Source organism: Tiliqua scincoides, chromosome 1, assembly GCF_035046505.1.
Source record: "Tiliqua scincoides isolate rTilSci1 chromosome 1, rTilSci1.hap2, whole genome shotgun sequence".
NCBI classification, from domain to species: domain Eukaryota; kingdom Metazoa; phylum Chordata; class Lepidosauria; order Squamata; family Scincidae; genus Tiliqua; species Tiliqua scincoides.
The window spans coordinates 52,613,435-52,637,874 of NC_089821.1; the positions used below are offsets into that span (position 1 = coordinate 52,613,435).

A 24,440-nucleotide genomic window follows, 5' to 3' on the forward strand; every position below is an offset into this window, starting at 1 on the left:
AGAGAGGCTGTGAAGGGCAAGGAAGCTTCCTTCCGTAAATGGAAGACTTGCCCTAATGAGGAGAATAAAAAGGAACATAAACTGTGGCAAAAGAAATGTAAGAAGGTGATACTGGAGGCCAAGCGAGACTATGAGGAACGCATGGCCAGCAACATTAAGGGGAATAATAAAAGCTTCTTCAAATATGTTAGAAGCAGGAAACCCGCCAGAGAAGCAGTTGGCCCTCTGGATGGTGAGGGAGGGAAAGGGGAGATAAAAGGAGACTTGGAGATGGCAGAGAAATTAAATGAGTTCTTTGCATCTGTCTTCACGGCAGAAGACCTCGGGCAGATACCGCTGCCCAAACGGCCCCTCCTGACCGAGGAGTTAAGTCAGATAGAGGTTAAAAGAGAAGATGTTTCAGACCTCATTGATAAATTAAAGATCAATAAGTCACCGGGCCCTGATGGCATCCACCCAAGGGTTATTAAGGAATTGAAGAATGAAGTTGCTGATCTCTTGACTAAGGTATGCAACTTGTCCCTCAAAACGGCCATGGTGCCAGAAGATTGGAGGATAGCAAATGTCACACCTATTTTTAAAAAGGGAAAGAGGGGGGACCCGGGAAACTATAGGCCGGTCAGCCTAACATCCATACCGGGTAAGATGGTGGAATGCTTCATCAAAGATAGGATCTCAAAACACATAGAATAACAGGCCTTGCTGAGGGAGAGTCAGCATGGCTTCTGTAAGGGTAAGTCTTGCCTCACGAACCTTATAGAATTCTTTGAAAAGGTCAACAGGCATGTGGATGCGGGAGAACCCGTGGACATTATATATCTGGACTTTCAGAAGGCGTTTGACACGGTCCCTCACCAAAGGCTACTGAAAATACTCCACAGTCAGGGAATTAGAGGACAGGTCCTCTCATGGATTGAGAACTGGTTGGAGGCCAGGAAGCAGAGAGTGGGTGTCAATGGGCAATTTTCACAATGGAGAGAGGTGAAAAGTGGTGTGCCCCAAAGATCTGTCCTGGGACCGGTGCTTTTCAACCTCTTCATAAATGACCTGGAGACAGGGTTGAGCAGTGAAGTGGCTAAGTTTGCAGACGACACCAAACTTTTCCGAGTGGTGAAGACCAGAAGTGATTGTGAGGAGCTCCAGAAGGATCTCTCCAGACTGGCAGAATGGGCAGCAAAATGGCAGATGCGCTTCAATGTCAGTAAGTGTAAAGTCATGCACATTGGGGCAAAAAATCAAATCTTTAGATATAGGCTGATGGGTTCTGAGCTGTCTGTGACAGATCAGGAGAGAGATCTTGGGGTGGTGGTGGACAGGTCGATGAAAGTGTCGACCCAATGTGCGGCGGCAGTGAAGAAGGCCAATTCTATGCTTGGGATCATTAGGAAGGGTATTGAGAACAAAACGGCTAGTATTATAATGCCGTTGTACAAATCGATGGTAAGGCCACACCTGGAGTATTGTGTCCAGTTCTGGTCGCCGCATCTCAAAAAAGACATAGTGGAAATGGAAAAGGTGCAAAAGAAAGCGACTAAGATGATTACGGGGCTGGGGCACCTTCCTTATGAGGAAAGGCTACGGCGTTTGGGCCTCTTCAGCCTAGAAAAGAGACGCTTGAGGGGGGACATGATTGAGACATACAAAATTATGCAGGGAATGGACAGAGTGGATAGGGAGATGCTCTTTACACTCTCACATAATACCAGAACCAGGGGACATCCACTAAAATTGAGTGTTGGGCGGGTTAGGACAGACAAAAGAAAATATTTCTTTACTCAGCATGTGGTCGGTCTGTGGAACTCTTTGCCACAGGATGTGGTGCTGGCGTCCAGCCTAGACGCCTTTAAAAGGGGATTGGACAAGTTTCTGGAGGAAAAATCCATTATGGGGTACAAGCCATGATGTGTATGCGCAACCTCCTGATTTTAGAAATGGGTTATGTCAGAATGCCAGATGCAGGGGACGACACCAGGATGAGGTCTCTTGTTATCGGGTGTGCTCCCTGGGGCATTTGGTGAGCCGCCGTGAGATACAGGAAGCTGGACTAGATGGGCCTATGGCCTGATCCAGTGGGGCTGTTCTTATGTTCTTAATGAGAGAGCCACAAATGCAGTCATCGTGAACCACAACTGTATAAAGAAGAGATGGTAATTAGAGCAGCCCACAGGCCACACTATTCCCATTCATGTGATCACCTAAAGGCAAGTTTAACTTGGAATTGGCACGTGCCCAATTTCTTGCCTGCTACTTAATATGCAGCAACTTTTGTGTCACATCATGCACCTGATGAAGCCGGCTCTTGCCTATAGAATTCCATGTTGCAATTAATTAGCTTAGTCTTTAAAGTGCCACAGAACTTCTTGCAAGATGGAATTGATGAAAAGCACTTCTGGCCTGGTTTTATGTTTGGAATGATAATGCCCAGGATAATGTATGGCCATATACTTGGCTCCGATTGCTTTACTTCTATTATATTCTATGCTATTTTATTTTTTAATAAAAATGAAAAGCAGTTCTTTCTGCTGTTGCAAACTGCCCTTCTAAGCAAAGTGATGAGTCTAGAAGAATTTTAAGGCAGTAAAACTAAGGAGCCAACAGGAGAATTAAATCATCTGTTATGGCTATCCATATCTTCCCACCCTCCAGTGACAAAACCCGTTAATTACAAAATTCATCAAACTTTCTCTCTTCCAATCACAAAAGCCATAATGAGGAATCAGCATCAATCAGTTGTCTATGTGCAGTCCTCTATTATGCCTTTATTATACCATGCACATTGAAAGCAAGTGTTGAAGGATTCAGATACATTCTGACTGAAAACATAAATCCACCTTTATTAGTTCATATGAGATTCTCATAAGACTATTTTATTAGGGATTGGTACTTATAGAAACAAACTTAGTCATGATGAAGTTTTGATTTGTTGTGGGTCAAAAGATTGTATGTGGCCTTTTAGAAAAATCTTTTTTAAAAAACTTTCTTTGAATATCTGTTATTATAGGGCAGGCGTAGCCAACCTTTCAACTTTAGGGTTTCTGAACCTTTAACAATTGCATAGAAGAGGGAATTTTAGGTCCAGGAGCCCTAAAGTTGAAAGTTTGTCCACCCCTGTTCTAGGGATTTTTAATGTTGTGCAATAATGTTATAAGTAAATTTAGTAGTGTTAATTTTTCCCTTTATTTACTTTTCTATCTATAAAGCTTGTAATCAGAGCTTCTGTGAAACATTTATTCCTGAATGCAAAGGTCTAGAGAAGCTGGCCATTTATTACCGTGATGATTCCTGCTGCCCCAATTATACCTGCGGTAGGTTTTGAATGAAGAAATGAAACATTCTGGTAAAACAGAAATCTGTACACCATAATAGTTATTATACCAAATGATTCAGCAAATGTTTGATAGAGCAAAAGCTTTCACTGAATTGAAAAAGGCAAGACTTTCACCGATAATCTTTACAGTTCAGATTTCTCCTAAATTGAGTCAAAATTAGTATGTAACATGTACAGTTGCAAAGGAAAAAGGAAAGTGAACAAACATTTCAAATGTCTAGAAAAGTCATTGCAAGAGAACATGTTTCAATATCCCACTGCTAGATCTATTGCTAAATTCTTAGAAGAAAAGATTGAGGAATTTATACCAGTGGTTCCCAGACTGTGGATTGTGACCCACCAGTGGGTGGGTATTTTTGTGAATCCAGAGGGGTCTTCAGTGGGCTGCAGCTCTGTGCATGCATCTGGTCCTGCCATGCTGGTCACGCCTACTCCCAAATGAGCTTGAGTGGACCAGGTGGTAGCTGTCACAGCACAAGACACAGTGGGGTGCTACCCAGCTGATGTGACTGACACCAGACACACCGATTGGCTGAAGCACCTTGTACTGGATGGGCCAAGAATGGCTGGACAGCCCGCAAGCAGCTGGTCTTTCCCCCGGGGGGGGCAACAGTGGAGGACAGAGCACAGAGGGGAGGTGGCAAGAGGGGATGAGAGGAAGCTGTGCACTTTTTTTTTTTTTTTAACCAAAAGGGAGTCCAGAAGTGGATCAAGGTGCTAAAATGTTTGGGATGCACTGATTATACTGATGTGATTCAATGAAACACTTGATTCAGCATCTACAGGGGATTAATGTTGATTCATATTTCCCCACTCAAATGGGACATTTGAAGTTTCATTGCAAAGGAAAATGAAACATCAATGCTTTTGCCTAAGGTGGATTTATTTTATAAGATTATTCTGTTTGTTTCAGAATGTGATCCAGAAAAATGTGAGTCCATGGAACAGATTCCAAATTGCAGAGCAGATCAAACCTTAATTGCTGCTCATGTGGAAGGCACCTGCTGCATATCCTATATCTGTGGTGTGTTGAATAATAATTCAATTCTTATTGCAAACTTACATAATGTTATATATAAGCAGTGATGATGCTCTAGGAATGAACACATTATTATCATTATGCCACAAACGTACATGGAGGTTTGCATAAAGTGAGAAGACAGGTCCCTGACCCAGGAGTCTTACTATCTAAATACTGACACTTTAGGACAGTGATTCTCAAACTCCCAGGGAGTCCTTGCAGACGGGGGGGGGGCACGGGACAGGCAGGGCTTCCCAACATGCAGTGACACTTAAAATAACGATCGCAACCCACTTCTGGTTTGCGATTGCAAACCGGAAGTAGGTCGCGGTTGTTATTTTGGTGTCAGCATGCTTCGGGAGGACCTTGAGGAGGCTGGCACAGGTCTCCCCGCACCCCGGGAGGCTGCAGCAAGTGGTAAGTCCAGCCAAACCCCTGTGCCCCTTCAAAGTGATGTGATCCTGGTGATCATGTCGCTGACTCCCCGCTCCCCACTCTTAAGGGGACAGAAGCCAGGGCTGGGTCATCATGAAGCCCCAGTTTGAGAACCACTGTTTTAAGGGATAAATAATAAATATGACATGCACTTGGGCTTTCTAATATTGTAAATCTTTCCTTTTTTCAATCAGCATGTGGTATTTGCTCTGATCAACTCCCAGATTGTCAGGAAGGAGAAGTCATTACTGTGGATGGCAATACTACAGACAGGTGTTGCCCTGGTTATCAGTGTGGTGAGTTGGTGATGATTTCTCTCAGGGCTTTCTTGGTTAGCTTGCAATGATTTCAGTGTTATAAATGCTGAATGACATAGAAATTCTCATTAATGAGACTCATCTACCACACACATTTTCCAGTAAGCTATGCAAGAATTTTTTTTAATGCAAGCTAAATACAGATAGCTACAGATAGTTAAATAGTTAAAACTGAGACTGGTAGTTCAACATTTAATTATAATTTCTGTCTAAATATTATTATTATTATTATTATTATTATTATTATTATTATTATTATTATTATTATTATTATTATTATTATTAACCGTCTTTATATACCGCTTTTCAACAAAAGTTCACAAAGCGGTTTACAGAGAAAAATCGAATAACTAATGGCTCCCTATCCCAAAAGGGCTCGCAATCTAAAAGATGCAAAACACCAACAACATTAGAAAAGGCACTGCTGGGGTAAGGAGGGCCAGTTACTCTCTCTCTGCTAAAAGAGGAGCACCCACTTGAAAAGTGCGTCTTACCCAATTAGCAAGGGTCTACGTATAAGGATATATGTATAATATGTATATGTATAAGGGTACAAGTATAAATATGTATGATGTCTTTTAATTTTTTTTGCAAAACCTCCAGCAATGCAGGCCACTGGAACATTTGAAAACTATTTCTTTTGTTGCTTTTTAAAATTGCAGTTTGTGAAACGTATCGTTGTCCTGAATTTAAATGTGTGTTAGGAATGTCCTTGGTGGAAGTGTGGAGTCCAGAAAAGTGCTGTCCATATCGCACATGTGGTAATTGCAATTCTTTTTATTGCCCTTCAATTATACTGCAAATGTATCTGACCATATAAAAGGCAGTGCTGGATCATGGACAAATCACATAAATAATAATAAAGGAATAAAATATTCAGCTATCTTTAAACTACACATAGTGCAGGCCAATCTTGAAATGTCTTTTGTAGAGACTCATACAGTAGGATAATATTAAATTATCTTAGGGTGCAATCCTAACCCCTTATTTCAGTGCTTTCCAGCACTGGCATAGCGGTGCCAATGGGCTGTGTGGTGCATCCTGCAGTTGGGTGTCACTCATGTAGGCCTCCTCAAAGTAAGGGAATGTTTGCTACCTTACCTTGGAACTGCATTACCCTTATGTCAGTGCTGGAAAGGATTGCGCCCTTAATATATTTTATTCTATGTGGGTTAGAAGCTGGTTTTGAAACTGTATTTTATAAGCTGGCAAAATCTATCTCAGAAACATCTTGCATACCACTTAACTTCCTTGTGTTCCTGGTAAAACTTTCCTCATTATTGAAATATAATAGTTTGGGTGCAAAGAATCCAAAGTGGTGAGTGGAAGTCACTTTTGGAGGGTTCAGGAGGGTTACTTTACATTCACAAATAGTTTTTGGGCAGGCTCAAGGAGCTGTAACTGGGCAGAGGCAAATTGCTATTTAGAAAGTGGAACCCCACTTGTGGTTCTCTGGATTATAAATTATAGGTGTAGTCAATAGGTGTTGCCTGGATAGGTATTGGATATGGTGGTCCTTGCACTGCCATCACAGCAACAAATGCAATTTAGCTATAAACGTGTTAGTCTGTAAGATGCCAGAAGATGCCTGTTGGGGTTTTACTGAATGCCTAATGATTGCTGAACTATATAATTGACTAGCAGCACAATCCTTTAACTGTTTACTCAGAAGAAAGTCCCACTGTATTCCATGAGGCTTATTTCCAGGAAAGTGTGCATAGGATTGCAACCACAATGAACTTACCTGGTGATCCATGGCATTAATAAAAAATGTATGGATCATTTTCTACATATTGATTCTTTGTACTAACACATTCATTTTAATTTTAATTTTAATTTTTAAAATTAAATCATAAATTTTAATGATTAAAATTAATAATTTTATTTTTTTTTCATTTTAGAGTGTGCATGTGACTCAATTCCTAAGCCTCAGTGTAAACTGGTAAGGAATAAATCTTACTAAAATCAAACTGATACTGAAAAGCAATGTTTGATATAACATTGGTACTTTTCTTTTCCTATGAATAGGGAGAGAAACTGTTTATAGATGAACAATTCCAGAACAGCACAGAAAATATTTGTCATTGCACTAAGTACAAATGTTGTAAGTAAACAACATTTTTGGACTGAAACCATTTTAATATATTCTGTTCTATTTAATTATTTATAAGTTGCTTTTCTTTTCCAAAACTGCTTGAGGTTCTACACCATATCAAAGATAAAAGGCCCAAATTAAACCAGAAGTGTTTCATATGCCATTACAACTTCCCTGAACCATTGATGGCATAATAGCTACAGTATATATTGTTCATATCTATATGACATCCTAGTGTTGATTTCTACTCCATGTAAGGCTTTTCCTCCACTCATTCTAAAACAACTGTTTCCTAGAAAGTATTTCATTCACTGTCTACATTTAAAGCACTTTCTGACACTTTTAAGAACTCTGAGCAGATCTTTATGGTGGATGAGTCCATTGAAATCATTCTACTATAGGAGACAACTGATAGGAATCAACATAAAACAATTGATATCAAGAGATTAACTTGTATTCCTCAACAGTGCCATGGTTCTGGTGAAGGTTTAAATATTCTATATTAGGTATCGATTTTTCTTTGTTTGAAATGGCCATTGGCTTTGTATGAAATTGCATATTAACAATTTATAGTAATTTTACCTAAAGAGTTTTGTGTTTTTGGAAATCTGTTTCAGCAAAAGACAAAGTGTGCCTGAGCAAGGAGAGAGGGGTTCTGCTTCCAGGACAGTCCATTGTTGAACACTCACCTGCTGGTGTTTGTCGCACTTCCTACTGTACGAGTGTAGTTGATCCTGTTACCAAATACTATCGGATAAATATCTCCTCAGTGGATTGTGCGGCAAGGTGCAAATCGGTAAGAAGTTCAGAATTAAACTATGACTTTTCACTGGTAAATTAGAAAAGACTGAAAAGGATAAATAGCCAGTATCTTTTTATCAAGAATACAAGAAACTTGGGTATTTATACTAGTTCCCCCCTCCAGAATGCTCCATATCTGCTAGGGCAGTGGTTCTCAAAGTGGTGGGTTGCGACCCACCACGGGAACAGGAAGTGGGCCATTCCACCTTAAAGCAAGTGGCCCAGTAATGTGTGTTCCGATGGCACCACAGCAGTTGCAGCGCTGCAGGGACCCAGGGTGTTTTCCCCTTACCTGGAGGGTCACACTGGCCTTGGGGATGATTCAGGAGAACTGCAGCCCCCCTCTGAGGGCCTCCCAGATACTTGACATCATTCTGATCGCCAATTGGAGTGATTTTAAGCACTGGGGAGGCCTGAGAAGGCGGCTGCAACCCTCCTGGACCCTTCCCGAGGCCAGTGCAACCCTCCAGGTAAAGGGAAAAACCCTTGGGTCCCCGTGGTGCCGCAGTTGCTGCAGCACTGTGAGGACACACCAGGCCCTGTTGTTGCCAAGACTTAGCTTGTTCCCAACATCCTAGTAGGACTTTGGGAACTGCTGTTCTGGAGTAAATGGTGATTCACAGACAGGGTTCTGATAAGAGATGTTATTATAGACTTCCAACACAAAGTCTTTCCACAGTACAACCAAACACAATAATAATGTTGTTTCTGTCTGAAGCAACAACTTCTTAAGTTGCAGAAATGAACCCTGTCCACCAAAATGTAATTCATGTTCTGGTTTAATTTTTGTTTTCTCATGGCAGTTACTCAGCTTACCATACTGCATGTACAAACACATCTGCATATGTTTGCATCTCAGCTTACCATACTGCATGTACAAACACATCTGCATATTCTTCATGCATATATTACTACTAGAACATATGCATGTATAAACCCAAAGTCAGCCCGTATGCTGTATTTACAAATACATAAACTGACTTTTCTGCATATACATCATTTATACATGATGCAGTTCTCCCATAAGCCTTATTCCGGCACCATGGAATCCTGTTCTTACATAAAAGATCATTGGATGCATTTGCTTCAAGCAATGGTGATGTTGCTGCTTGATTGTTTGTTTATGATGTATGAGCTTCCACACAGCAGATAAAATTGCAATGGATGTACTGTGTGTAGCATTATCAAAAGTACAGTGCATCTACTACTTAGAAAATGTGCAGTAGAAGTATGGTTTTGAGGGAATGTGTCTACCTGTACACATACATAATGTACATTTATGTACATACCTGTACATAAAAAGTACACACTGAAGTAATCTTGATGGTTAATTTAGGCTGCTCTTGAAATTAGCATTCCTGATTTTTTGCAGAACCAAGAATATGAACCTCCAAAAGATTTAACAACCTGCTGTGGAAAATGCAAAAATGTGTCTTGCGTTCACAGTTTCAGCAATGGAACGGTTTCACATTTTAAGGTAAATAAGTGCATGCAGTTTTTGGAGAGGCATGAGGAAGAACCTACCTTTTTAACTAAGTGCAGGCGCTCTTACTTACAAATAAAATAACTGCATTAGAAGATTTTAGTGTTATGTTAGCAATGAATTTTTATCCTGCAGCAGCAACTGAAACAGAGCAATATTCAGAGAACATGTACTTCTAGATTTTTGACTTGATGATCGCACTACATGGTATTATGTGAGAAACTAGAAGCTGATTGAAATAATGGTGCAGGTATTGCAGAGGCTTCATTTTTGCATATTTGCTACTCATTAGCCAGCTTAATGATAATAAAATGATCATATGTAGTCATAGGTAAAAGAGCAATGCTGGTCCTAGTGTAGTTCCTGCAGGATCAGCCTGCCACTGAGGTAGGGTGACTGCTTCAGTAGGCAGGCTAGGGAGATGTGGGGGTGCTAGTGAAGAGTATTCCATGGACCCACTGTACTTTCCCATTGCCTTCCCCCAGCTTACTGGGTTGCTCATCCATTCAACTCTTGAGCTGAGACAGGGCCTCTCAGCTTGCGGGTCATCCACTCTCAGCTTAGCCAGTTGCTACTACTAAATGTTGAGGTCTAAAGAGTAACATAGTGAAATTACATATATCCAAGAATAATGTATAATGGAAACTCTGGAATAGTGGAGCACTTTAATGGTAAATAGACTTCAGCTTCTCTTCAGGAGGGAGATGAAGAGAGGAAAAGGGGCAGTTGTTTTAGTACTATTTATATTGCATATGGTCAACATAAGTCCACCAAAATCACACTGAAGTTGATGGAACTGTGAGAGGAGTATGCCAGAATAAGCTGGAGAATTGCATCTGTACAACTTATCACTTCAAGAATATTTCTAGAAATCTTGTTTCTTGGGGAGACTGCAGCACAATCTTCTGAATGTTTACAAAGAAGTAATTTCCATTGTGTTCAGTAGTGCTTCCTGCCAGGTAAGTACATTTAGGATTGCATCCTTCATATTTTTTCATTGCACTTTAGGGAATGCAGTGACAGCACCATTAACGTGAACAAATGAGCTTAAGATGCAATCCTATAAACACTTCCCTGGGAATAAGCCCCATTCAACTCAGTGGAACTTCTGAGTAGGTGTATGTAGGATTCCACTGTTACTGCCCAATCCTAAAGGGCTGCCTTGCTGGTGGAACCCACTAGCCACCCACTGGAGCTGGTCTGAGGAGACCCATTGTGGAATGGGAGGTTTATGGCAATGTAAGGGGATTAAATCCCCTTTCTTTTCCGAAGCCTCCTGTATTCTCCCCTGCTCCCCACCACTGGATACAGCATATACCTTTTTGGCACAGCCTCACCAGCGGAGGCAGGAAAGGGAAGGATTGGGTTGTAAGTCTACCATTTAATCCAGTTTTTCTACTTCAGTCTCTGATTGCATTTTGATGCACTAATATTTTTTGGTAATGATTATTGTAAATGCTTAAACAGCCTGGCACCAGTTGGGTTTCTAACTGTGTCAGATACGACTGCACAAACACACCAGTGGGACCTGTTCTAATTACATCTTCCATCAGCTGTCCACCTTTTAACGAAACAGAATGTGTGAAGGTAAGTGCTTCATTCATTTTTTATATGATTTCAAAAGGTTTCATTTTGTTTCTTTTGGGGACTTCAGCTATTGTAGGAAGAGCAGGTTTTTAAAGTTAAAGACCAGGTTAGACTTTCCATGTGGATGGAGCTGTTCAAAACATCTTTCCTATAGTGAGTGATCCTTAACCTGACTGTAGCCATTAGAACTACCTACTGTGTTGTATGTATTGGAATTAAAGCAAAAGTATTCCATAAAATATTATTTCATTTAGTGGTGCCTGTACAGCCAAAGTTCCTAGAGGATTGTACTTGTGAGGAAGGAAAGTTTTAGAGCCAATCTTCTGCTGAAAATTATGGTGCATTGATCCTGAAAATGTAATTACAAGTGCAATGTTAAAATGTAATTACATTTTTGCTTAAATTAAAATAAACCTTGCATTGTTATTCTCTCTTTTATATTACTGTTTAGGTTACTTAACACCAAGTTAAGCTTGGTGCCAATAACCCTTTTATAATACTAGGACCTGTGACGTATTTCAGTGGGTTTGATTTTTTATTTTTATTTTTTTTAATTCATTCAGATTGGAGGATATATTGTACCATTCCTAGAGGGATGCTGCAAAACATGTATGTATTACTGGAACATTAGTAGTTGTTTGTATATGAAAAAAATCTTTGGGCAGTGGTTACTGACTAGGCCCAATCCTATATCCTGCCAGTGCTGAGCTCCAGTGCTGGTACTGGATGCCATAAACAGGCTGTAAAGCACAATTATGGCATTGGGAGAGCGAGGAGCTCCAGGGCTGGGCCTGTGCCAGGCAGCGCTGGGCCCAGCACTGTGAGGCCGATACCGGGGGAGCACCTGCGGTAAGGCACACTGCCAGGCAGCGGTGTGGGGCTTCTGGGCGAGAGGAGAGATGTTCTGGGGTGGAGGGACAAACTGGGGTGGGAGGTGGGTGGGATCAGCAGAGCCCTGCTCCACCAGATCCTCTGCTCTGTATCAGACTGAAAAACCAGACAAGGAGTTCTTCCAGTCTACACCAGCAAAATAGCCAGCACAGTCTGAAAGGAGACCCATTGTGGCTCCTGTGCTCTTACTCAGTGGAAGGAGATGAAAGTCCTTTTCCCCCAAGGAGAGCTCCTGCAGCCCCAACAGGCTGCTGGGTACAGAGGTCACCATTTTGGCACCGCTGTATCCGGCAGTGGTGCTGCCATTAGGATTGTGCCCAATATCTAACACAAAACAAGCATGAACAGTAGTAAAAGTAATAATAAAATCTGAGTGAGGCTATGGATAACTCGGCCCATCTGAGTCCCAGTCCAACTCAGCTTATAAAGTTGTTGGAGGTTAAAATAGAATAATACCCATGTACGCCTTGACATTCCTGGTTGAAAAGTGTGATACAAATAAGAAAAATAGAGACATTACCATATGCAATTTATGGAGAAAAATTCATTTAAAAACATTTACATATTAAAGGAAGTTATAGCACCAAATGTAATAATTTAAAATATGAAACACAAAAAGGTCTCAGAAAAAAATTTAAAATGTTTCTCAAGTCTTTAAGCCACAGATTAAAGCACATTATAGGATCTAGCTCCAATGTTTCACTTTCAGCTGTGGAAAGCATCTTCAGGGGTTACAAAGAATTTGCATCCTCAGTTGTTAGCTGGCCACCAGCTTAACTGCCAGTTCCTGCTTGAATTATTAAAAACATACTAACACTCTTCACCTGTTCACCATTACTATGTAGGTTTCTCTTCAAAGTGTGTATTTAAGTGCTGGAAGCCAGGCATTACTTATACTGAGAGTCTCCTCTTTTTTGTTGATATTGTTCTTATGTTTTTGAATTTGTAAAAAAAGGTCTGTTGGAAATTGTATTGGTGCAACTTAATAACATGATTGTGGAATTAACATGTGTAGTTGCCTAAGATTTGTTCATTTTTAAATTCATTTAGTATGACAGAGAAATACTTTCTAACATGTGAATTAAATTTTAAATACAAAAATAATATCATAGTGTGCAAAAAGAGTATCAAAGTGTCAGTTCCTGCAGGACACCACTTTTCCCCTCTTATTCTAAAAGAGAACTTGCAAATCCAACCTTTCTCACATTTTTAGTGCAATAATGTGTTGCTTAATTATGCCATATAGTGTTTTTGGAGCAGGTCTTTTCAACCTTTTTCTTTTTGCAAGTATGACTTTTCTAAGTAACACTTTTACAGAGACCACTTTTTCAAGTGCCATGGCTACAAGAGGCAGCCATTGTATGCCAATGGGTAGCTTGCCCCACAGTTGTTCCCTGCAGTAAGGAAAACTTCTCTAATTGCTACTGTCTCCCAGTTTCTCTTCTGCTCTGTAGAATTGCCCAATCCACACTGCTTTTGAAGGACTGACCCACTGCACAGTTGCACCTTGCTATCAGTGCTTTGCCTTCCCAGCCATCTCTGCTTTTGTTGGAGTTGTGTCTGGCAGAGCTATGCCATTTAGTTTCCATGACAATGGGGCAAAATACTACCTGTTATAATGTTAAGTACCTGCAGTGGTATACATACTGTTGGTTGAAAAGCAGTGCCCTGGAGAGTATGGTAACACTGGTCACATCTGATAGAGATTTCTTTTGCAAAAACCCAATAAAGTACATGGGTGTTGTCAAGAGTGTGATCTATGATATGATCCCATGAGATCAGAAGTCAAGCCATTTCTGTCCAATGTTGCATATGTGTAACAGGGATCAAATGTGTACACCTGTGGGCTGGGCAGAAATCGGTTAATCATTAAATATTAAATACTAATTGTGGGACATGTGTGTATCATGTATAATGTGTTCAATGTGCAATATTCTTACTAGGTTCGGGAGTATCACTCTTATTCCCATTCCCTGTTACCCCAGCCACTCTTACACCTAGTGCTAACTGTAACACAGGTACATTTTCTTGGAAATCAGTAGGAGCAAACCAACCAGAACCATTGTTGATTTCCAACAATGTACTCCTTCATAGGAGCACCATGCCCTCAGCTTCGTTCAACCAAATTTTGTGATCTGCCTTGTAGTATCAACTGCTCTCTATTCAGTTTCACTCACTTATCTTTCATTTTGCATTATACGGGCAGTCCATTGTTGTTAACCAACAATGTACTGTTGGCAGTAAGCATTTGCATAGAGTTTAGTCTGCTGCATGATTATTTTGTTTGCTAATTTCAGTAATTTCCATAGTTCTGTAGAACATAGAAACTAATTGCTTTGCTTGCTAAAGCTGTTTCTTCAAATAACTCTTCTCTGTAGATTGTGTGGTTTATGTGTACAGTACTGTATTTAACGACATGTGATCAATAAATATCTAATAGCCCCATCCATTACTAAACATTACTTTAACAAATAATGTGATGTTTGCACACACATGAGGACATGCTGCAAGTCAGAATCCCTTCTTCAACAGGAACACTGACATGGTGTTTCCACATTGCTGGAATTGTGTAGATGATATCAATCACATAGGCCTTCCCATTCAGCTGGCATTCCTTCTTTAGCAAGGTGTTAAAAAGATAGAGATTCATGCAATTGGCCCAGTCTACATTGTTTGTTAGTTTATTTAACTTAAAATGTTTACACTCTGCCCTTCCAATCATAGTTCTATGGAGGTTCTAGCAGCGTAAGTCCATACTACAGGGAAATGGCTTCATTTTAGCTGTGTATGAAGAGCCTTGCATTCAGGGGCTATTCTGCAGTAAGGGGCTTGTAGACTGAAACAGGATTAAAGCAATTTAAATTTGCCTGTTCCAGCTCTTGATAGTAGATAAATGCTACTGGTTTTAACACTGACAGCTTACTTCAAAGAATAGACCCATTCATGCCTACAAGGTTACTTTGCTGTAAGTGTCTTAAGGGCACTTAGACTGTGGTACAAAACTCTTGGAAATAAATGTTATTTTAAATAATAGACTTTTAAGTTTTCTGTTATTTTGGAAAATGAAACCACATCACTGGTACAAGCCACTTGTATCAATGATAATTACACCACAGCAATTTTGTGATGATCTGTCTTTCTGCTTATGATTGCACAGCATTTTATAGTGTTGCTAATCCTTGTGGCATTTAGAACATTTTTTTAAAGGCAGAAATATAATTTCAATAACAGCACAATCACATTGGACTTCAGGAAGCAAATCCTGCCTTACCGCTGTTGTAAAGGTCACTCCAGCAGCACACAATGTTGAATCAGGGAAGGCCCGCTGACTTGGGTAGGTTGGTGGGGAGGGGGGAGGGCAGAATGGGGCAAGGGGACATGACAAAGGCAGAAGAGGGTGACACTCTGCCCTGGCAACTCACACTTACAGGCACTTTTATGTTTACAGAAGTTGATAAAAACTAGGAATTGATGTTTCTGAATCAAATGACTCTTTACAGGCAAGGAAGATGGAAAATTTTGTAAAAAGGTGACTGTTAGAATGACAATACGGAAGAATGACTGCCGAAGTAACACACCAGTAAGTAAAGGACCAGCATTGCTCAACTACCAGTTGCATACTACTACAGTCACGTGTGCTTAACAACAGAGATCAGGACCATGATCACAGTTGTCAAGCGGGGCTTGACACAATCCAGTCCCTCCACAGGAAAGGTGATGCTCTGCTCCCCTCCCTCCAGAGTCATCTGAGCTTCCCAGAGGCAGCATGCATTCACTCACTGCCTCTGCAGAGCTTAAACTGAGGGAAATCGTGTCTCTCACGTGACTTCTGGTTTCACAGGGGAAACCGGAAATTGTTCAAGAGACACAATTTCCCTCAATCTGAGCCTTGCAGAGGCAGCATGCTGATGTGCACTACTCTGGGAGGCTCAGACAACCCTCCGGAGGGGAGGGGAGCAGAGCTTCTCTCACTTTTGGAGGGTTGATGTGTGCACCCCCAAGGACTACATGACCACACGAGGTCGTCAGTTATGCGATCCCAGCAAAAGCAGGAACGTTGCAAAGTGGCGCATACCTGTACTTATTTAATGAATTTTTATCCCACTTTTCCTTCAAGTAAATGTTCAAGGTGGCTTTCATAAAAACAATAAATTTCATATAATCACACAGAATAAACATAATAAAACCCTTAACACAGTGGTTCTCAAACTTTTCCGGTTCACGCCTCCCCTGATCCTTGTAGCCTGATTGGCCACGGCTGGGCCATCAGTTACCCCCAAAATGGGGATGAAGGTGTTATAATTATACACTAGAAACAAGGCTGCCAGCACTCTGAGGCTGCAATCCTAACCACACTTACCTGAGAGTAAGCCCCACTGAACAAAATAGGACTTACTTCTGAGTAGATCTGGTTAGGATTGTGCCCTGAGTTTGTTAGCAGCACACCTGGAGGGTTTTGGAAAGGGAGGGGGGAAGTGATGAATTTGCAGGAGGGGAAGACTTTGTTTTGTGTGTATCTGCTAATTGCAAACTGATGCAAACTGAGACCTAGAGACTGTTTGGCTGGAATCCTAACCCCACTTTCCTGGGAGTAAGTCCCATTGAACACAATAGAACTTACTTCTTAGTAGACCTAGCTAGGATTGTGCCTTTTGTCTTACAATAGCAGTCAACAGAGTACCCCTCCCCCTCAAAAGGAGGCAGGAGGAAAAAGGGGAATGGCTAAAAAGGAATGGGGATTTTTATTTTTAATCAATTTTTGGAGACAAAGAAATCAAGACTGGCTTTTTTTCTTTTTTGAAGGGGTAGGAAAAAAAGAAAGGTGAGGATCCTTGGTTAAGCTGACACAGACCCCCAAGCCTATGTAGGTCTACTCAGAAGTAAGCCCCATTTGAGTCAATGGGGCTTACTCCCAGGAAAGTGTGGAAAGGTTTGCAGCCACACCCAGCAAGATTACAACTCACCCCAAAGTAGAAGGGGGCTGCTCATACGCACACACCCAACATGCAGATGCCACACCTGTTCCCCCAGGCAAGACGGTAGGATGCAGGATGGGGCATTGGACCCCCCCCCCACACTAGGAGCAGGCTGGCTCCTTGCTTCCCAAGCAGCCTTGACCAATCCCAGGATGCCCAGGGCGAGGGGCGCACTTGGAAATGTAGTCCTTGGGGCGAGGCTGCACATGGAGAGAGCTCCATGATGAGATGTGGCACCTCTGCCTGCCTGCCCAGCCAGCCTTCTCTCCCACTGGGGTGGGCTGGCCCATAGTGCTGGGCTGGCACCGGATTTGATTTCAGTGTGGATTTGATTTCAGTTGGCTAGTCTTCCTCCTGCTCCCAATCGCCTCCAGACAGGGCTGGGCAAGGGTCAAGCAGGTATGCAGATGGTATTACTTTGGCATTGCAATCCACCCCTGCTCCCCCTCCTCTGGAAAGAGGTAAACAACGTTGGAGAGGCTACCTCACCAGGAAGTCACTGGTGTTCCTGCTGTTACTGCACTACCACGATATCAGTTCACTCCTCATTCTCTTCCCCCCAAGATGACAACAGAGCGGGAGGAATTATCATGAAAGTTTAGCATTAATTTGGAATTAATTGGAATTGAAGTCATGTATTTATTCAGCTGTTTTTATTATAGGTATTTTTGTGCTTATTTCCAGGTAAACATTGTTTCTTGTGATGGAAAATGCCCTTCTGCAAGTATATATAACTATAACATCAATACATATGCAAGATTCTGCAAATGCTGCCGGGAACTTGGGCTGCATAGACGAAATGTGCAACTATATTGCAGTGGTAACTCAACCTGGGTCAGCTACTCTATTCAAGAACCCACAGACTGTTCTTGCCAGTGGTCATGAAATGATACTAACAGAAGCCAGTATGTTCAACATCTTTGGAGGAAATCAATTTTATTCCCAGAAAAATGACAAAAAAAAAAAATCTCATCCTTTGAAAAGGCAGTTACCTGCAGTCAGAAACGTAATCGACCTTTAAATATATGTAAGCTCCATTGTGTTGCAGACTGCTGTGTTGATAAGTAAATTTTCAAAAACAATGTTACATTTATAGAACAAACCACAGAAGGGGCTTCCAAAGCAGATCATATGATACAATTGTCCACATTTGCATATTTAATTGTGTGAAAGATCTACTCATGTGAGCAATGTAATGTGCGAGGAACAAAGTTCCACAATACCATGACAACATCTGTTGTGAACAAGGCAGAACATTTTAAAATATCCTTTTTCACAAAATTTGAAGCCACAGTTTTGTTGGAGAATCTCATTCATGTGTAACTTTGGGGGGGGGGGTGAGTATACCATGTGGCTCTTGTGAGCTGTTAATTGTGTAAATAAGTGGTTGGTTGTGATGCTCATAGAGTCACAAAAGAATGGCCCTGATCCAGCTCTAGTTGCCGGCAAGTAATCATGCATGATGCCCCAGATGAGAACATAGTGTATAAAGAGATGTATCTAACCAGTATATTAAGGTTGGATGGACATCACAGTCTGGATAGTCATGTACATCCAAATGCACATGAATCAGCATTGTGCAAGTAATACCACTGCTACACACAGCTGCCCCTTACCGGAATGAGGCAAGTTGGGCAATCTTCAGTCCATAAGATTTTTAATAGCTAATTTGTATTACTAGACCTTGATAATCCTTGATTTGCAAGATTGGGGACTTTCTTGTTAATTTCTTCAAATTACATTCTTGTGGTATGTGCCAATTGCCAAAATGAAAGGAATTGCCTTTGAAAGAAGCTGTGAGAGAGATTGTTTAATACTGATGTATTTGGACATTTGATTCATTCTGTGTCAACTACACCTCCACTTTATTAAGAATGTCAACCTTTTGTATTTTATATCTTGAGTACCTTGCAGTACTGAGTATACAATACGCCCATTGGATGTCTGTGAAGGAAACCTGTAAGCTAGTCAAGGCTGTTCAGTATAAATGACACTGATGCAAAAGAAGGCAAATTATATATTAATAGAAGAGTTTATCAGGGAGATGTTTTCAATATTGATAATTGTATATATTGACATGGTCCCTATTATGAAATACGATTTTCTAATGCATCTGATGGAGTTATGTGAAAGCATATTTTCTAGGAAACACAGATTTGCCATCTGACTTTATCCAATTAAATATAAGGAACTGATATATCTTACTTAAGAGCAAACAATATAAGAAATTTAAGCAGCATGAAAAATATTTCCCTTTCTTGTCATGTAAATGTACTTTAGTACTTTTGCCTTCTCAAGCATATCATACTGTGAGTCTAATGGCACAATCCTAACCAGGTCTACTAGAAGTAGGTTCTATTTTGTTCAATGGGGCTTACTCTCAGGAGAGTGTGGTTAGGATTGCAGCCTAATTTTTGCATGTTTCTTAAAGTCATTGGCCACAATCCAGAGAATGATGCATCTTAGGGCTCAATCCTAACCAACTTTCCAATACTGACATAGCTGTGCCAGTAGGGCATCTTCTGCATCCTGCAGTTGGGGGGCAGTCATGGAGGCCTCCTCAAGGTAAAGCAATGTTTGTTCTCTTACCTCGGAACTACATTGCCTTTGGTTCAGTGCTGGGAAGTTGGTTAGGACTGCGGCCTTACTCTGTGTGCATAGCTGGATTTGTTTTTTGCAACCTATCCTCTGCCCCAGAATAGCAGCCTTCCTGCAGGCTGCTTTTGAAACTCAGAAATGGTTCAAAAGCAGTTTATGACGTGGTATAGAAAACAGCTACACAAAGAAAACAAGTTTGGGCTAAAAGTTCTGTTATGCCCAAGGATTGTGGCTATATTTCAAAACAACAAAAGAGACATGTGCTATTTGTAATGGCAAGAGACTTGAGACTTTTTAATCAAATGTATTCTTTTGTTTATTTGACCAATATGCTAATTAATCAAATACATTTTATGAAAACAAGGAAAACAAAATTATGTGCAACATCTTCCCAAATCAAGTAGTAATTTTTTAAATCTATAATAGCACATTGTTAAATCTTATGGTTGTAGAAGAACCTATTTTTGAACTTGTAACAGTGTACAGTTTCTTTCCAAAATCTAAAACAATCCTATACACACTTATTTGGGAATAAGGCTCACTGAACTCAGCAGAGCCTACTTCGAAGTAGGTATGCATAGCTTGTGCAACACACCACTGTGGTCAGGTCATGATATCTAATATTTCTGCCTTGGCTTCAGCACAGTCACAGAGTTTGCACAACTTGACAAATTGTTGTCTCATCCCTTTATAGAATCTATCACTGAATCACCCTCAAAAACCTAAATTTCATTGCTACTTAATTGTTCATAATTCCATTTTCTTATAATTTACAGTATGACGTGCTAAAAAGGCTCCCATTATTCACTGAGGGATTGTCAGTCTTTCATTGTGAAATCCTGATAAAAGAAGCTGCTTCTTGCAATTAAATAAAAATCATTTAAGGCCAAGTTCTCACAAATTTGTTTGCTATTAATTTCTGCATGTTATTCCTTATCTAACAAACAAAAAGACCTATTTTGTTAGTTTTTCTATTAGCACTTAAAACTATTAGATGCAACCATACTTCTATATATTTCATTTATATTATGTTGTGCAACCCTTAATTGCGTTTTTGTTTTAAACATCCAGTGCTGGATGTTTAAAATATCAAGTAAAAGGGCTTGGGTTTTGTGTGTGGGAGTTTTTTGTTTTGTTTTTTGTAATTGTTCTAAGCCATCTACACTCATTGTTCACATGAAAATTGCAACATAAGCAGTCATATTTTACACAAGATAATAAAACCTAAAAAACTGCTTGCCTCTCAAATATATTGTGTTATTTGAATCCTAAGCTTCAACGTGGGTCTTTAACACAGCTTGAGAGTGTACTCTGTCATTTTTCCCACCACGCAGTATGGTGTTAACAGAGTGCCACAGACAGAAGCTTTTGGTGGCAGCCTGTCAGATCTGAAATGTGCTCTGGTGGTTTTTCAAAGGCCATTGCTCCCAAAGATGTATTTTTCACTCACTTTTAGAAAATGACCAGAGATGTATCAATTCTTTTTGATACTGCATGTTTGATATGAACATGTTCAGAACCTTCATAGCATTTAATGTGTTAGATGCTCCTATCTCACCATTCAGATATAATAAAGACATATGCCTGAGACTATTTACAGAACATTTCCCTACACAGTTTGTCAGTGCATAAATAAGGATATGCCAGGTGTATTGTGCTACCCCTCCTTACCTGATGATATGGCATCCTCTGCTCCTCCTGCTCTCCAATGTTTTAGCTCAGCACACCCCACTACATTTCCTCTTCCTCTCTGCCCTCCCTCCTTTTCTAATACAGGGAGTGGAAGGAGAAACAGTGAAGGGAAGTAGGTGGATGGAGATGGGCACCACCAACAATCTGCTGCCTGAGGCGACCACTTCAGTTGGCCTCATGGATGGGCCAGCCCTGCCTCAGAAGTGCCTTTCATGTCATCAAAGCATCCATCCATCCATCCATCCATTTTTATTTATTTATATCTGAGTCATCATATATGGAGAACTCTTTTTATACCAATGAATACACCGATTTGAACCAGTGACTAACATAAATGTTAATGGTACCGTTCTTAGCCCCTGCTAGAAAGGGCAGACAGGTTGCAGTTTGATAAATAAGGTGGTTCTATGTTAAGAGTTAATTCTTAAGAATATGTCTCCAGCTAGTGTCCCCTGTACATTTTGATCATTATTTTCTTGTTAGAAGAGAATGAAATATAAATAAATTTCTTTTACAAATTTGATCTTCCATAATGCAATTTGTTCTGCATTTTATGTTTGACTTACAATAGAAGCTTAAAGAGCACTCTTGCTCTTGATCTCTCGTCCCTAATCCTCCAGCTGTGTCATCTAAGCCCTATTCCCTCTTGGCAGCTGTACTGTTGACTTCTTGCTTCCTAAAGAGGACAAAAGGCAGACAAGTACTATTTTGAAATGTATGTTTTGAACAAGCCCTAATAGGCCTGATCTCTAGTCTGCATGTGTGCAGGGTGATGTCCGTGGAGACTTCTATTTCCATAAAGGTTCTGAGCTTTAATTGGATGTGGTCTCTGCAGTATATTGACTTGATTAAACTGCTAAAATGTCTGACATCATTAAAGAACAGGCATGGTTTAGTTAGGCACTCCCTTCTGCATTGTTTTTGCTTATTAGCAAAAAATAAAACTGGCAAAACACTGCAGCCATATTGGTCCATTAGGGAAAAAAATTCCAGAGACAGTAGCATAATAGATCTGTTTGGGTCAAACTAAATCTCACACACAATGACTAATTTTTAATCTGCTTTGAAGAAAACTGAATTGAGTCATCCCAGGAGAGGAATCCTAGAATTTGAGGAAGAGTTCGTCTGTGAGGCCTCACACAAGTTGGGGAAGGATCAGGAGCTGATTGGCTTCCAAGGGAAGATGATGGAGCTGGTGGTGAATGGCAGGTGACTGGCCTCAAAAGAGAAGTTGTAGTCAGGATGATGCCTGACAAAATGATGATGTAGCTATTGGGAACCCCAACCTTCTGGAAGTTCTGAGGCAAATAGAGAATGAGATGTAGTAAGGGACCTCCCTAGAGCCTTGAGCACCCCCAGAAAGTCTGCAATACTCCACTCTCTCTCTCCCCTTCTGTTGCTTGTCTAACATCCAAACTGAAGAAGAGTTCTGGTGAACTCAGGCTAGGACACTGCTTTGTGATGTTTTAGTTAGTGCTAATGATAGTATTATGCTACAGTTGATATTTAGGAAATGAAGCTCATACTGTAGCTACTTATCAACCACTTCAGCAGTATCAGGGATAGCATGTCAGCTAGAAAGCACCATCCTAACTTGCGCTGGAACAGGTGGTGTGATTGGCCTGTACTGTATCCAGTGCACATCCAGCAGATGTGTATACCACAAAGAAAGAAGGGTTCCACTAAATCCAGGAGGGTGCCTGCATGGCTAACGAGCCATGTTAAGAGAGGCTGTGAAGGGAAAGGAAGCTTCCTTCCGTAAATTAGAAGTCTTGCCATAATGAGGAGAATAAAAAGGAACATAAACTGTGGCAAAAGAAATGTAAGAAGGTGATACAGGAGGCCAAGCGAGACTATGAGGAACACATGGCCAGCAGCATTAAGGGGAATAATAAAAGCTTCTTCAAATATGTTAGAAGCAGGAAACCCGCCAGAGAAGCGGTTGGCCCTCTGGATGGTGAGGGAGGGAAAGGGGAGATAAAAGGAGACTTGGAGATGGCAGAGAAATTAAATGAGTTCTTTGCATCTGTCTTCATGGCAGAAGACCTCGGGCAGATACCACTGAGGAGTTAAGTCAGATAGAGGTTAAAAGAGAAGATGTTTTGGACCTCATTGATAAATTAAAGATCAATAAGTCACCGGGCCCTGATGGCATCCACCCAAGAATTATTAAGGAATTGAAGAATGAAGTTGCTGATCTCTTGACTAAGATATGCAACTTGTCCCTCAAAACGGCCACGGTGCCAGAAGATTGGAGGATAGCAAATGTCACGCCTATCTTTAAAAAGGGAAAGAGGGGGGACCCGGGAAACTATAGGCTGGTCAGCCTAACATCTATACCGGGTAAGATAGTGGAATGCCTCATCAAAGATAGGATCTCAAAACACATAGATGAACAGGCCTTGCTGAGGGAGAATCAGCATGGCTTCTGTAAGGGTAAGTCTTGCCTCACAAACCTTATACGAGATATAATTCTTTGTATAATTCTCGTATAAAGGTTCTTGTATAATTCTTTGTTTCTCAATAGTTCTCAATAGTTTTGAATAGAAACTATAATAGAAAATAGAATTGAATAGAAATATTGTTTCTCAATAGTTCTCAAAGAATTCTCGTAGAATTCTTTGAAAAGGTCAACAGGCATGTGGATGTGGGAGAACCCGTGGACATTATATATCTGGACTTTCAGAAGGCATTCGACACGGTCCCTCACCAAAGGCTACTGAAAAAACTCCACAGTCAGGGAATTAGAGGACAGGTCCTCGCATGGATTGAGAACTGGTTGGAGGCCAGGAAGCAGAGAGTGGGTGTCAATGGGCAATTTTCACAATGGAGAGAGGTGAAAAGCGGTGTGCCCCAAGGATCTGTCCTGGGACCGGTGCTTTTCAACCTCTTCATAATTGACCATAATTGACCTTCATAATTGACCATGGAAACAGGGGTGAGCAGTGAGGTTGCAAAGTTTGCAGACGACACCAAACTTTTCCGAGTGGTGAAGACCAGAAGGGATTGTGAGGAGCTCCAGAAGGATCTCTCCAGACTGGCAGAATGGGCAACAAAATGGCAGATGCGCTTCAATGTCAGTAAGTGTAAGGTCATGTACATTGGGGCAAAAAATCAAAACTTTAGATATAGGCTGATGGGTTCTGAGCTGTCTGTGACAGATCAGGAGAGAGATCTTGGGGTGGTGGTGGACAGTTTGATGAAAGTGTCGACCCA

At 40.9% G+C, this 24,440-nt stretch overlaps 1 protein-coding gene across 1 annotated transcript in view; it reads left to right on the forward strand.

The window, feature by feature from the left end:
- OTOG (otogelin) overlaps window positions 1-17,819 on the forward strand; it is a 136,267-nt gene extending 118,448 nt beyond the window's left edge. The window contains exons 47-58 of the mRNA XM_066619402.1: window positions 3,201-3,305; window positions 4,242-4,352; window positions 4,979-5,080; window positions 5,764-5,862; window positions 7,003-7,043; window positions 7,130-7,205; window positions 7,814-7,992; window positions 9,370-9,474; window positions 10,948-11,067; window positions 11,631-11,676; window positions 15,459-15,538; window positions 17,619-17,819. Coding sequence (XP_066475499.1) covers window positions 3,201-3,305; window positions 4,242-4,352; window positions 4,979-5,080; window positions 5,764-5,862; window positions 7,003-7,043; window positions 7,130-7,205; window positions 7,814-7,992; window positions 9,370-9,474; window positions 10,948-11,067; window positions 11,631-11,676; window positions 15,459-15,538; window positions 17,619-17,819 — 1,265 coding nt within the window. The remainder of the gene's footprint in view (window positions 1-3,200; window positions 3,306-4,241; window positions 4,353-4,978; window positions 5,081-5,763; window positions 5,863-7,002; window positions 7,044-7,129; window positions 7,206-7,813; window positions 7,993-9,369; window positions 9,475-10,947; window positions 11,068-11,630; window positions 11,677-15,458; window positions 15,539-17,618) is intronic.
- The last annotated feature ends 6,621 nt before the right edge of the window (window positions 17,820-24,440 follow it).